The following is a 12,581-nucleotide window of genomic DNA, read 5'->3' on the forward strand; positions in this document are numbered from 1 at the left end:
TGTTACATTAAAGGACAGGCTCTCTTCAAAGTGAGGTTGCCATCACCACTTTGTATTCATCTGGGTGTGTTGTAAAAACTGTCCTGGTGTGTTCTGAGGACATCTCTGAGCTGCTCCAGACCAGCGGAAATGGAATGGAAATACTAGTTCAAGGGAAAAAAAGAGCAATGTAAAATTTCCTACTGTTAGAAAAGAACTTGTTCATGTATTTTTTTTTTAAAGATTTTATTTATTTATTTGAGACAGAGAGAATGAGAGAGAGAGAGCACATGAGAGTGGGGAGGGTCAGAGGGAGAAGCAGACTCCCTGCCGAGCAGGGAGCCCGATGCGGGATTCGATTCCAGGACTCCAGGATCATGACCTGAGCCGAAGGCAGTCACCTAACCAACTGAGCCACCCAGGCGCCCCTTGTTCATGTATTTTTAAAATGGTTGATGGTGGATATTAAAGTGCTCTTGTGTTTAGATTCCATTGGAGTAGTTTAAAAGAATGTTAAAACAGTTTTATTTCAACATTTGAATATTTATAATATGCTGGAAACTACATCCTTTATAATTTTTAGTGGAAAGTTTTAGATGTTACCTTAAAAATGCAAGGGGGTGCATAATGTCTCACAATCCTTTTACGGGTTATGTGAGCACTAGAGTATGATTAGTGGCTTTGAAACTTTTTGCCTGCAACCCAAACTAAGACATACGTTTCATATCATGACCTTAGCACCCAAAGCAAAAGTTCATAAACCATTATTTACCATACATGATACTCTCTGATAATCTTTTTCCTTCCTTTCCCTTTCTTCTTTTTTTTTTTTCTCTTATTTCATTCTATTTAAAAATGTGGTCATGACCCACTAAATTGAGTTTACGTCTGCTAAACGGTTGGGACCTGCAGTTTGAAAAACAGCTATAGATCCAAGAATCAGTTCTTTGTTTTTGTTTGTTTGTTTGTTTCCTGAGTGTTTGGGGGCAGAGGTGCTGGTCTGAGCATAAAATCAGAGAGGTGGAAATAAAATTTATTTTTTTATAATTTTTTTAAAAATATTTTATTATTATTATTATTTTTTAAAGATTTTATTTATTTATTTGAGAGCGAGAATGAGAGAGAGAGAGCATGAGAGGGGGGAGGGTCAGAGGGAGAAGCAGACTCCCTGCCGAGCAGGGAGCCCAATGCGGGACTCGATCCCGGGACTCCAGGATCATGACCTGAGCCGAAGGCAGTCGCTTAACCAACTGAGCCACCCAGGCGCCCTAAAATATTTTATTATTTGACAGAGAGAGACACAGCGAGAGAGGGAACAGAAGCAGGGGGAGTGGGAGAGGGAGAAGCAGGGTTCCCACCGAGCAGGGATCCTGACGTGGGGCTCGATCCCCGTACCCTGGGATCATGACCTGAGCCGAAGGCAGACGCTTAACGACTGAGCCACCCAGGCGCCCCGGAAATAAAATTTATGTTAGTCCTTCAGTTCAATTAATTGGCTTTCAGACTTCCTGGGAGCTTGTCTGTGACATCAGTTTAAAGGTCTTTCCTTGTCCCCCACTTGCTTATCCTCTCAGATACCCGTACCTTTCACCCCACACCAGTATCACCTTCAAAAATAAAAAACCTATCTGGGATGGCAAAACAGAGGAAAACCTTTGGGTAATCCTAATTGGTAGTCCAAAGTTAATGGATAAATTTTAAAAGGGGTTAAAATCATCTCTGTCATACAAATGTAAAAATCTGTCAAAGACTACTGAACTCTAAGGAGGGAACTTGTAAGATATAACTGGTTCAAAAGAGAACTCCGAGTATCACCACACATTTATAGTCAAAGAAGGAAATGTTGAATTTATAAATGGAGGCAAAACTGGTCACTATCCCACAGAGCAGTAATTAATGCATTTTACCAGATACATTTCTGTGGATAGGAATTATTGGCATGATATCCATTTTCTACAAGTTACCTCCTACAGAGTGGTGATATAACCTAGTCAAAGATAAACAAAAGTTGCCATAACCCAGATGGATAAGCTAGCCAGAAGCACTAAATTTCAAAGCCTTTCACAATTTTTCTTTATGCTGACTAGATTTAAGCTGTTACACACATTCCTGGCCTAGGTTTAACATTCTGCACCTGAAGGCCACATCCAGTTTATGGAGAGTTTATTCAGTCTGTGAAGTATCTTTTAAATATTTTCAGTTTGTTACTATCATCAAAAAACTAGCTTTTTTCCAAAATAATTCGATTTCCACTTTGTCTTGAAAAATCAGAGTTGGTGACACTGGGCCCACATTCCTTCATGAAACTGTGATCAGACACACCAAAGGTGCCTTCTGTTTTGTTTTGTTTTGTTTTTTAAATAGAAAATAGAAAAACGGGAATACTACAAAAGAACTGTACAGTGAATATAAACTGGACATGCGTCCTGGTAATGACAGCTATTAGGTTTGGTGTATATTTTTCCATATTTTTGTTTTCTAAGTATAAACATGCTTATCCCCCCCACCCCTTCACACACAAAAAATAGAAATTACTTTTATAATTAGGCTGCTAGTTTTTTTTAAAGAAACAAATAAATTAGGAAAACTACAGAAAGAATAAAATAGTATAAAACAAATACAGTAAAAAGACATACTGTAAAGAATATACAAAAAAGATGTTAAAAACAGATGATTAAAGAATTATAAGTAAATCATATCAGCTAAAATGATTTATTTAAAAAAATGTTTGAGGAAAAATAAATCACTTTAGCTGGAAGGTTCTCTGAGGGGCCTGAGCCAGTAGGAGCAGCAGTAGAGGGCCCCAGACTCCTAGGCCCACTCACAGGCCTTAAAATGGGCCCTTCAGTCTAAGGCAGCTTTGGATGGTCAGGCCGCGTTCCACTGAGCTTTCTAGATGCTTTGGGATCACCTTCATGGGGGAGAGATCAGCTAACCACAGCTTTAGCCTGGTCCTGTTTGTGTTTGTTGTTGTTACTGTTTTTATTGTTGGTTTTAGCTTGTCCGTAACAGCGAGTGCAAATCTGAGTCCAGGCTTTCCTAGCTCAAAACCATCAAAAGCTCTCTTTCACTGGTTCCTGAATCAAGCCCTCACAGGCCTCGTTTTGGTGAAGGGCTCCTCCTCGCGGCTCCCTGGGTATGTGTCTCCCTCCGTCCCTCCCTTCCTTTCTGGAGGTGCCTGTGGGAGACGGGACTCCCCTTCACTCCTTCTGTCTCACGGGAGGCTGGCTTCACGCATACTTAGCTGCTTGGCATTTGAATTTACCACCCCTGGGTTATGCTGAAGAGGTCAGTTGTTTCTGCAGTTTTGAAACAATATAGTCGAGTTAACATTTAAGTCCTGATAAGACAGCCAAGTATGTTTTTGAAAATATTGAAGAAAAGGGAGTGTACACATCACTTTGGTGGTAATTAAGGGGATGTATTTTCATAGTATAATTTGAGATCTTAGAGATCATGACCTCAGTGCTTGAACTTTTACATTTTCCATTTGAAATACCACTGATGTTCATGATTCCAGCTACCACTTAGGTGCTAACAACTCCTTTTCTCTGGGGCACTAGGTCCTATTTTTCTAACTGCATTTTACATATTTACATTTGGACAAGCCACGTTTCCTTTACATCTAGCTTGTTTGAAACAGAATTCATTATAATTCCTCTCAGACTTTTCTTATTCATAATATCACTTTCTTCTTTCAGTCTTGAACTCTCAGTTGCCTTGTAGTAATTCCTTTCCATCTGCATTTTGTAGAGCTGAGAGTCACTGGGTCCTACTCCGTATTTCTGCACATCTCTTCTTTTTTCATTCAAACATCTCCCATCTTCATCCATTCCCTTTTTGCTACAACTCTCTAACTTCTTGATTCTGTGCTCTCAATCAGCCTCTTCAGCATATTATTTTAAACTTAATCTTTCTGAAACACAACTTTCCTCAAGATCCTGCAGTAACATTAAACAGATCCTGATCTGCTACTGTGGATATTCTAACATATTCTTGACTCTTCAGCCCTTTCAATAATTTGTCTCTGCCTTTCTTTTGCAGTGTTTATTTCTGCTGCTTATGTGCATGCCTCTGTTGAGATTAATCCCTTTGCTGTCCTCTAAACGCACTGTACTCTCTGTTCATAGTGACCCTTCTTACAGGAAAGGCCTTACTTCTCCTTGCTTTTGTCTGTACCCTACCCAGCAGATGATGTTGAACTCAAGGCTACCTATCTGTGAAGTCCAACAGGACTCTTCTAATTCTCACTGATCCTCTGGAATCCTTCTGGAGCAAATATGAAGGGAAAAAAATGTGTTTGTGTGTATACATACAGATATCTCCTGCTTTTTGAAAGTTCACATTACACTGCTTTGCTCTTACGAAAGACTTACCTTAGTACCTGTTGTCGCTAACTGAAACAAGTCTGGAGAGGATTTTCCACTTTTATGAAAAAACGGCGAAAAGTAAAAGTAGGGCTCAGTGTTTGCAGCAAGCTAGCATAGAGGCAGTGTGCATCCTAAGCAACCCGAGGGGCCCTGCCAAGCACCTTGCCTGGGAACTGCACTCAGCATCTCCGCATCAAACTGCCATAGGTCTCCACTGGGTCCCTGAGCATCTGTGCTTTATCTGGATTTATTTTGTGTTTCCCTTAGCAAGATGTGTCCTAAGGTACCTGAAAAGCTAAAGAGAAGTTATTTTGGGGGTCTGGGAATGTTCAAAAATTTTTCCATACAAATTAATGGTAATTGCTTTTTCATTTTATGCCATTTGGGCTTAGAAAAAGCTTTTATAGAAGTGCTCTACATTCGGATAGCAGGGGAAACTTGTATGTTATTACAGTTAAGTGGCCGCTGTTGATCAATCACAGATAGGAATTGCGGTGTATGTGCATTTTACATTACCTAGTAGTCTATTGAAATTGAAAGAAGATAAATTGAGAAAACCAGGTTGCCTTAATCCTTTTGTCATGGGTAATATTACTTAATAGGTAAGCCTTAGAATAATAAGGAAAAATAAATATATTACTTGCCCTACTCTCTGCCCTTTCAGAGCAATAGGATCTGCCCTGTCTAGCGATCAAGCTAGCCCTTTTATATGCCTTCTCTGCATACCATTAAAAGTGAAGACACTGCCCTTTTATTTTTCAGTTTTGTGTGGATACACAGAGAAAAGAAGCATTTTGTCTTTTATACAAAGACTGTATCTGTAACACACACACAGGGGTTTAAGAGATTTGAGACAATTTTCTGAATCATTGTGAACTAAATATTTATATGACATCTAGGATATTGTGCTAATAATGAATTTTTAAAATAGCTCTATTGAGTTATTATCAACATACAATAAATTGCACATATTGAAAGTGTATCGTTTGATGAGTTTTGAGATATATTTATGCCCCTGAAACCATCCCCACAATCACTATAATAAACATTCATCAGCCCCAAGTTTCCTTGTGCTTCTTTGTAATCCCTCCTTCCTCCACCCCCCTTCCCCATTCCCCAGACAACCACTGATCTGCGTTCTGTCATTATACATTAGTTTGCATTTTATAGAAGTTCATATAAATGGAATCATGCAGTATGAACTCTTTTTTGTCTGGCTTCTTTCACTTAGCTTAATTCTATTGAGATTCATGCATGTTGTAGCAGATCTTAGGACTTCATTCCATTTTACTGCTAAATAGTATTATGGATATGCCAGAGTGTATCCATTTACCTGGTTTGGGACATTTGGGTCGTTTCCAGTTTGGGCTATTACTAAAAAAGCTGGATGACATTTGTGTACAAGTGTGGACATACGCTCTCAGTTCTCTTAGGTAAATACCTGAAGGAGACAGTCTGGGTCATGTGGTAGATGTATGTTTATATTTTCAGGAAGCTGCCAAACTCTTACTCATAGTGGTTGTACCGTGTTACACACCTCCTGCAGTTTATAAGACTTACAGTTGTTCCACGTTTTTGCCAACACTTGGCATGGCAAGCCTTTTAAATTTTAAATATTTTAATCGGTATATAGTGGTATCTTGCTGAGATTTTAATTTGCACTTGCCTATTGATTAAGGATGTTGAACATCTTTTCATGTGGTTGTTTGACATCCACATATCTTCTTTGGTGAAGTGTCTGTTCCTATCTTTTGCCCAGTTTTTTTTTGAGTTGTTTTCTCATTATTGAGTTTTAAGAAACACAAACTGATGCAGCCTGTGTATAGTTTAAATCTGATGTTTTAGGTCATGAAAAATTTAAATGCTTCACTTAATTACTTAAGTTACAAATTCTGTACAAAACACTTGCATTAAAAAGAGAAACCAAGAGTCAGACACTTAACTGATTGAGTCACCCAGGTGCCCCTTGGTGTGGCTTTTATAACAACATATTTAAACTTTTGGGGCTTGAGACTGACTTAACAGAACCACTTTTATAATTTTGATGTTCATTCCGTTTCTGTTTTGTGGCCAGACATGAAGAAGTACTGGAGGGGCGCCTGGATGGCTCAGTCGGTTAAGCGTCTGCCTTCGGCTCAGGTCATGATCCCAGGGTCCTGGATCCAGCCCCACATCGGGCTCCCTGCTCAGCGGGGAGCCTCCTTCTCCCTCTCCCACTCCCCATGCTTGTGCTCTCTCTGACAAATAAATAAATAAAACCTTAAAAAAAATATTGGAAATTTGAATACTTCTGTTGGAATGCTTTTCTTTATATGCTAGAATGGGAACTGCTTTTTTTTTTTTTTTAAAGATTTTACTTATTTATTTGAGAGAGAATGAGAGAGAGAGAGAGCATGAGAGGGGGGAGGGTCAGAGGGAGTAGCAGACTCCCTGCTGAGCAGGGAGCCCGATGCGGGACTCGATCCCAGGACCCTGGGATCATGACCTGAGCCGAAGGCAGTCGCCTAACCAACTGAGCCACCCAGGCACCCCTGGGAACTGCTTTTTAAAGGGCTTCTCTTTCTCTGTGTTCACAAAGCTCCTTGATGTAGCACCCTAATGGTACGTGACACAGTGAACTAAGCAAGCCACATGGCCACCTCTACCTCCAAGGAGGAAAGAAAACTGCAGTCCTAGTCTCCAGAAGGCAGAGAGCCAGTGAACAACCCTAATGATCCCATGGTTCTCATTTGTGGTCACCACAGACACACTTCTCTTCACTGTAGGCAAGATAACTCACCCCTCCCTAAGGGCAGTAATCTGAACTGCGCCATTCGGTCACAGCATCACACTCGAAGTCCAGTATCTCTCCATCGGGCCCAGGTTTGCCATCTCTTGGTCTGGAGACTTCGTGAATTAAAATGACCCACCCCCCCGTCCCCTCCCACTCTGGTGGAACTGGGAAACATACTGCCCGAACCACTCTCATTCAGAAAGGGGAGGAATGGGAGATATACAAAAGTCATGGAATGGTAGCAATTCTGAAATGGAACTGAGCAGGCTTTTGGGGGGGGCCCCCACCTTGGGTTGGAGGATGTTTATTAATTATGCCCAGATTCTGCTTCCTGGGAGAGGCCCCCAGTCCTTGTTCTCCATGCCCATTGGCTCCACCCTCTTGGAGTTTCCTCCTTTTCTAGTAACTTCCTTGGCTATCACTGAAGCGGGCCCTGGAGAATAGGCCCTCTTTGGGGTCTGAGCAGTTTCTCTGACAACTTTCTGTCTCTAGGGTTGTTCTAAATATCCACTAGTCATAGTCCTCCTTTAAGAAAAAAAAAAAAGATTTATTTATTTCAGAACAGGGGGAGAGGGAAAGAGAAAGAATCTCAAGCAGACTCCACACTGAGTGAGAGCCCGATGCGGGGCTCGATCCGATGACCCTGAGATCATGGCCCAAGCCGACTGCTTAACAGACTCAGCCACCCAAGCGCCCTGATCTTCTTTTAATCCAGACTGGTAGTGGTCATTTTGGCCATACAGCTCTCAAACATTTTGTTGGCTTCTTAGCTATTTGATTCCAGTCGGCTTCATGTGTCCATAGCCAGACCTACAATTTTTGCTAGACATCTCTCAGATTCCCTACATTCCTCACTGCTTTCACCCCACAGGTCCTCTCTCCCTCCTTCCTTATATGAGGGTAACTTTTCTCTGTTAGGCTTCAGCTGAAGACCTAACCTCTTAGTCTGTTTTTCCTGAACCATTTTATCCCAAGTGAGGGGATTGACTACATGCTACATTGAACCAGGCTGAGGTTTTAATACCAGGTGTAATGGTTGTATTCTTGATTTGATGCTTACCCGAGGTTAAGTTTTAATCAGCTGTTCCTTCAAAGGCTTTCTCTGTCTTATTTTCAACTGCTTGGGGTTGAGAAGTCAGTTGCCTTTTCCAGTCTTTCAAGTCTTTGAATCTGAGCTCTATTTTTGTACATTCCTGCCTGTAAGCCAACCAGTTCTCTTCTGATACCATTTCCTTCTCGCACATGCTTCTCTTCATCTTACTCAGTTATTCTTCCCATCTCACTCTGTCTTTTCATCTTTTGCATTTGCTTTTTCATTTAATCTCATTTTTCACCAGTTCCGTATGGGCCATGTCTCCTTGTCCTCTGCTGAGGATGCCAAACTATTTCCAGACCTTTCTTTTAGACCGGTCACTGTATCTTGTGTTTTCTTTGAGGATTTCAGAGGCTGCTCCTTTTCCTTTACTGAACTATTTTCTTGATCACATGCCTTGTGTTATTCTTCTCCAGTTGTATGTTTTCTATCAAGAAATAAGCTCCGTTACTGTCCATTCGGGGATCCACAGCTCAGGGCAAGTCGACCTCCACAAACCCCAGTACAGTTCTCCGTTTCCAGAAGGCTTTTGCTCAGATAAAATCTTTATTTACCCTCCCTGCTTCATTTTCTGGTGTGGGTGGAATATATGAAACTAGAATGTGGAGCACTTGCTGCCACCAAGACTTACATTGCTTTGCTTTTAGGGACTGTCCTCAGAATATGGTGTGTCCTCTCCAGTTCCCCCCCAACTTCCTTCCCCGTTGTTTTCTAGGAGTTGTCACCCTCCCTGAACATACAAAGATGGGAGAAGAAAGAGAAAAGTGGGGTGTGTGTGTGTGTGTGTGTGTTGGGGCACACAGTCTTACCAACACAAAGATCTGCATTGATGGGAATTTAAAGTTGGTTGCAATGGATACAGTCGGCCCTCGAGTGTCTGAATCAGGTAACCGACTGTGGAGGAAGTTAGAAGTGCCTTCCTTTCTTTTTTTCAGGTGGCCTCAGTTTTACAAAGCTTAAGCTGGTTACGGCATGACAAGAAACCTGGACAAGTTTTTGTTTTGTTTTGTTTTTCCTCTCACCAGTCCAGTGTCCAATTTATAGTTAGCGAGATCCTTCCAGATTCTGGCGTTATCTATTGATTTTAGCCTTGTATGTATAATTTCCTGCCTGTTCAGTAATTGATAAAGGTTGCATGGTTCAAGACACACATGATTTTGAATTGAAAGTCTGTGCCCCTTAATTTCTGGGTTTGTCTTCTGACACCTGGAGGGGGCTTATGTTCTTAAGTCTGGTAATAGAATTCTTAAAAGTAATTATTGTGATATTTCTGTGTTTGGCTTTTTACTAAAAAGGGTAAGACTTTTTTACATTTTCATCTGAACTTGACATTATATAGTGTTTCTGTTTCAGACAGCAGCAATGTTTCCCTTCTTCAGAAAATCTCCGGAATCTAAAAAGCCCTCTGCACCAGATACAGAAGCAGATGGATTTGTCCTTTTAGGTGAGTCTTTTTTTTTTATATTTTATTTATTTATTTATTCATTTATTTATTTGCGAGAGAGAATGAGATAGAGAGAGCATGAGAGGGGGGAGGGTCAGAGGGAGAAGCAGACTCCCTGCTGAGCAGGGAGCCCGATGTGGGACTCGATCCCAGGACTCCAGGATCATGACCTGAGCAAAAGGCAGTCGCTTAACCAACTGAGCCACCCAGGCGCCCAGGTGAGTCTTTTTAAACAAAATCATAATTGGTTGAATAATTTTTCCTTTAAAAGATTACTTGAAAATTATGTGATTGATTTTTTTTAATTATTTCCTACTAATTCCAGAATTCATTTATGTATATGGAATCTATAAAAATAAAGGTCATCAATCACTTAGATTATTGTCACAAAGTCATACACTTCTTATATATTATCTTGGCTATATCCTTCAAATTAAATGTGTAAAATCATCCCTTATTTTTTTTTTATATGATAAGCTGGTGAACCTTTTTAATTGTGAAAAACCAGAAGTCTTGAAGGATCCTTGGTAGACCAAGTTCTGTTTTATAAATAGCACCAAACCTTGCTTCTTAAATTAGCATCTGAAATTAAATTAGGCATCCAATAAATAATTTGCTGAATTAAGTATACTTTTTAAATATGTTAAATTGTGTCTCCTACATGTTTGTTAAGACTGGTTTATTTTCTATTATAAAATTGATACCTGCAGTTATTACGATTTTGGTGGCTTTAAAAAAATTTCTTTCAAACAAATACTATGCTCTTTCCAAGGGGAATTCTGAAAAATAACATTTCCTTCATGTCACTGTGTCTTCCCCCGGAGGAAGAGATTTGCAGTCTTTGAATAGTTCTTCCCAGAAATTCTCTCCCCAGAGGGTGGTGAGCCAAAGCCTAATGTTCCCACGTAGCACGCATCCTCTTCCACTGTGGACTTCCTCCTGCCAAATTCAGCTCCTTCCCTGAGAGGATGTGCATAAATTCATAGGGTATTTGCTCCCTGGGATGTTTCTCAGGTGTCTCCCTTTCCAGATTCTAGTTTCCTACCCCTTACAGTCTTTATCTTGGCCCAGTCAGACTGGGGTCCCCTTGTATTGGCAAATGCTCTATATGTCTTGAAAAGTGGAGGATGGCTCCTTGGATTTAAGGGTGATCCTGAATTTTCAGTTTAGGCCCTCTCAGAGCCAGGGTTCCTGCCAGTCCTCTTTCCCCACACTTTTAGAAGTGTAGGTGGCTGGGTATCTGCCTCTTCAGCCCTTCTCTTTAGGATCTGGTCTCTCACAGAAAGGACACAAAGGTTTCACCCATCTGGCCCTCTTCCATTGCTAGGCCTTAACCTCTGGGAGACAGATTAGAGTTTTTCTTGTGGCTAAATGTTACCTTAGAATATCCCATCTTTTCCACAGTCGAGTTCTGGCAGGCCAGAATATGCAGTGCTGGCAGATGCCCTTTCCCTTCTGGCACTTTCTGTGAATCTGCCTCATTTGTCCTGGGACAGGGGCAATAACTCGGGTGGTCACAGTTGTTTTCTCTCTGCCCAGATCCTCTACACCTGAGGCAAAAATTGTGAGGCGTTGTTTGATCAGGGGCAGTGGTTTTTCCTGGGGAACTTTCTGACGGGTATAAACTGGGGTGCCATGCACACGCCTGCTTTTCTGGCCCTTCTTACCACTCAGGAATTTGTGCCGTGGCTTCCAGGTCAGAACTGGCTTCCTCAGTCCCAACTTCTGTTCCTTGAAAGTTGCCAGTGTTGCTTCCCTCTTACCTCCTGAATTAGCCTCACTAACTGAACCTCAGGGATGCCTCTGGTCTCTTCTTTAGGCCTTTTGCAAGAAATTCATCTCTCAAAATTTGCTTCATCCAAGCCTGGTGTTCCAAACTCTGTTCTGTGTTTCTCTGTGATCTCAACACATATGTAGAGAACTTTGCTGTTTTTTGTTTCATGATTCGACATCAACATACTGTTTCTGTACTCAAATAGCCATCTAAAGGATGTGAGATTCATGCATAGACATCTTTGAGAGCACATGCAACTTCTAATGCTGGGCCTCAGAAACTCTTTGTGCGTCTTCTTCACCTCTCTGGCTCTCTGGCCTGCCACTTGGCAGCACTTCAGGGGTAAGTTTTAACCACAGCTGAAAACACTCAAGCTGCTGCTCTTTCAGAAATCTCCAGTATCTGGTGGCTCGAAACATGTAGATGCTTCACTCTAGCTAGCTAGACCAATAGGGGCCCGGTTTCCAGGCTATTCTACCTCAGCAGGTGAAGCTTATTTACTGTGGACCTTTCCTCTTCTAGAAAAGACTCTGGTTTAAGAAGTGGTGTTTAGGGGCGCCTGGGTGGCTCGGTCGTTGGGCGTCTGCCTTCGGCTCAGGTCATGATCCCAGGGTCTTGGGATCGAGCCCCGCATCGGGCTCCCTGCTCCGCAGGAAGCCTGCTTCTCCCTCTCTCACTCCCCCTGCTTGTGTTCCCTCTCTTGCTGTCTCTCTCTCTGTCAAATAAATAAATAAAATCTTAAAAAAAAGAAGAAAAAGAAGTGGTCTTTAGCTGAGCCTCAGGAGACACAGAGACTTTCAGATTTCCTAATTCCTGAGGAAACTTCCAGCACTTCAGTACTCTCATCTGCTCTCGTGTTCCAGCTGTGCCATGTGCTGTACCTAAGCCCTAAGGGTACACTTCCCCGAAAGCTGACATGCTGTGCCGTAAGGGCATTTTCCCAGGACCATCTCGGACGGAGTCGGGTGGGTGCTGTCCCTGCACGGTACCTCCCCTGCAGCATTGGTGTCCCCGGCAGTCATGGTGACACTTCTGTCGTCGTTCCACTGCAGCGATGTAATTTGAAATGCAGCTGGTGGCCCTCCCTGTTTCAGATGATCCAAGCCAGACAAGTCCCCTAGATGTCTGCTGAGGCTCCTTGGTCCTTC

At 41.8% G+C, this 12,581-nt stretch overlaps 1 protein-coding gene across 1 annotated transcript in view; it reads left to right on the plus strand.

Annotated features, from left to right (window-relative positions):
- UMAD1 (UBAP1-MVB12-associated (UMA) domain containing 1) overlaps window positions 1-12,581 on the plus strand; it is a 215,784-nt gene that overhangs the window by 19,348 nt on the left and 183,855 nt on the right. The window contains exon 2 of the mRNA XM_044919998.1: window positions 9,569-9,659. Within this exon, the coding sequence (XP_044775933.1) occupies window positions 9,578-9,659 (82 nt within the window). The 5' untranslated portion in view covers window positions 9,569-9,577. The remainder of the gene's footprint in view (window positions 1-9,568; window positions 9,660-12,581) is intronic.

The sequence above is a fragment of the Neomonachus schauinslandi genome, chromosome 12, assembly GCF_002201575.2.
Source record: "Neomonachus schauinslandi chromosome 12, ASM220157v2, whole genome shotgun sequence".
NCBI classification, from domain to species: Eukaryota; Metazoa; Chordata; class Mammalia; order Carnivora; family Phocidae; genus Neomonachus; species Neomonachus schauinslandi.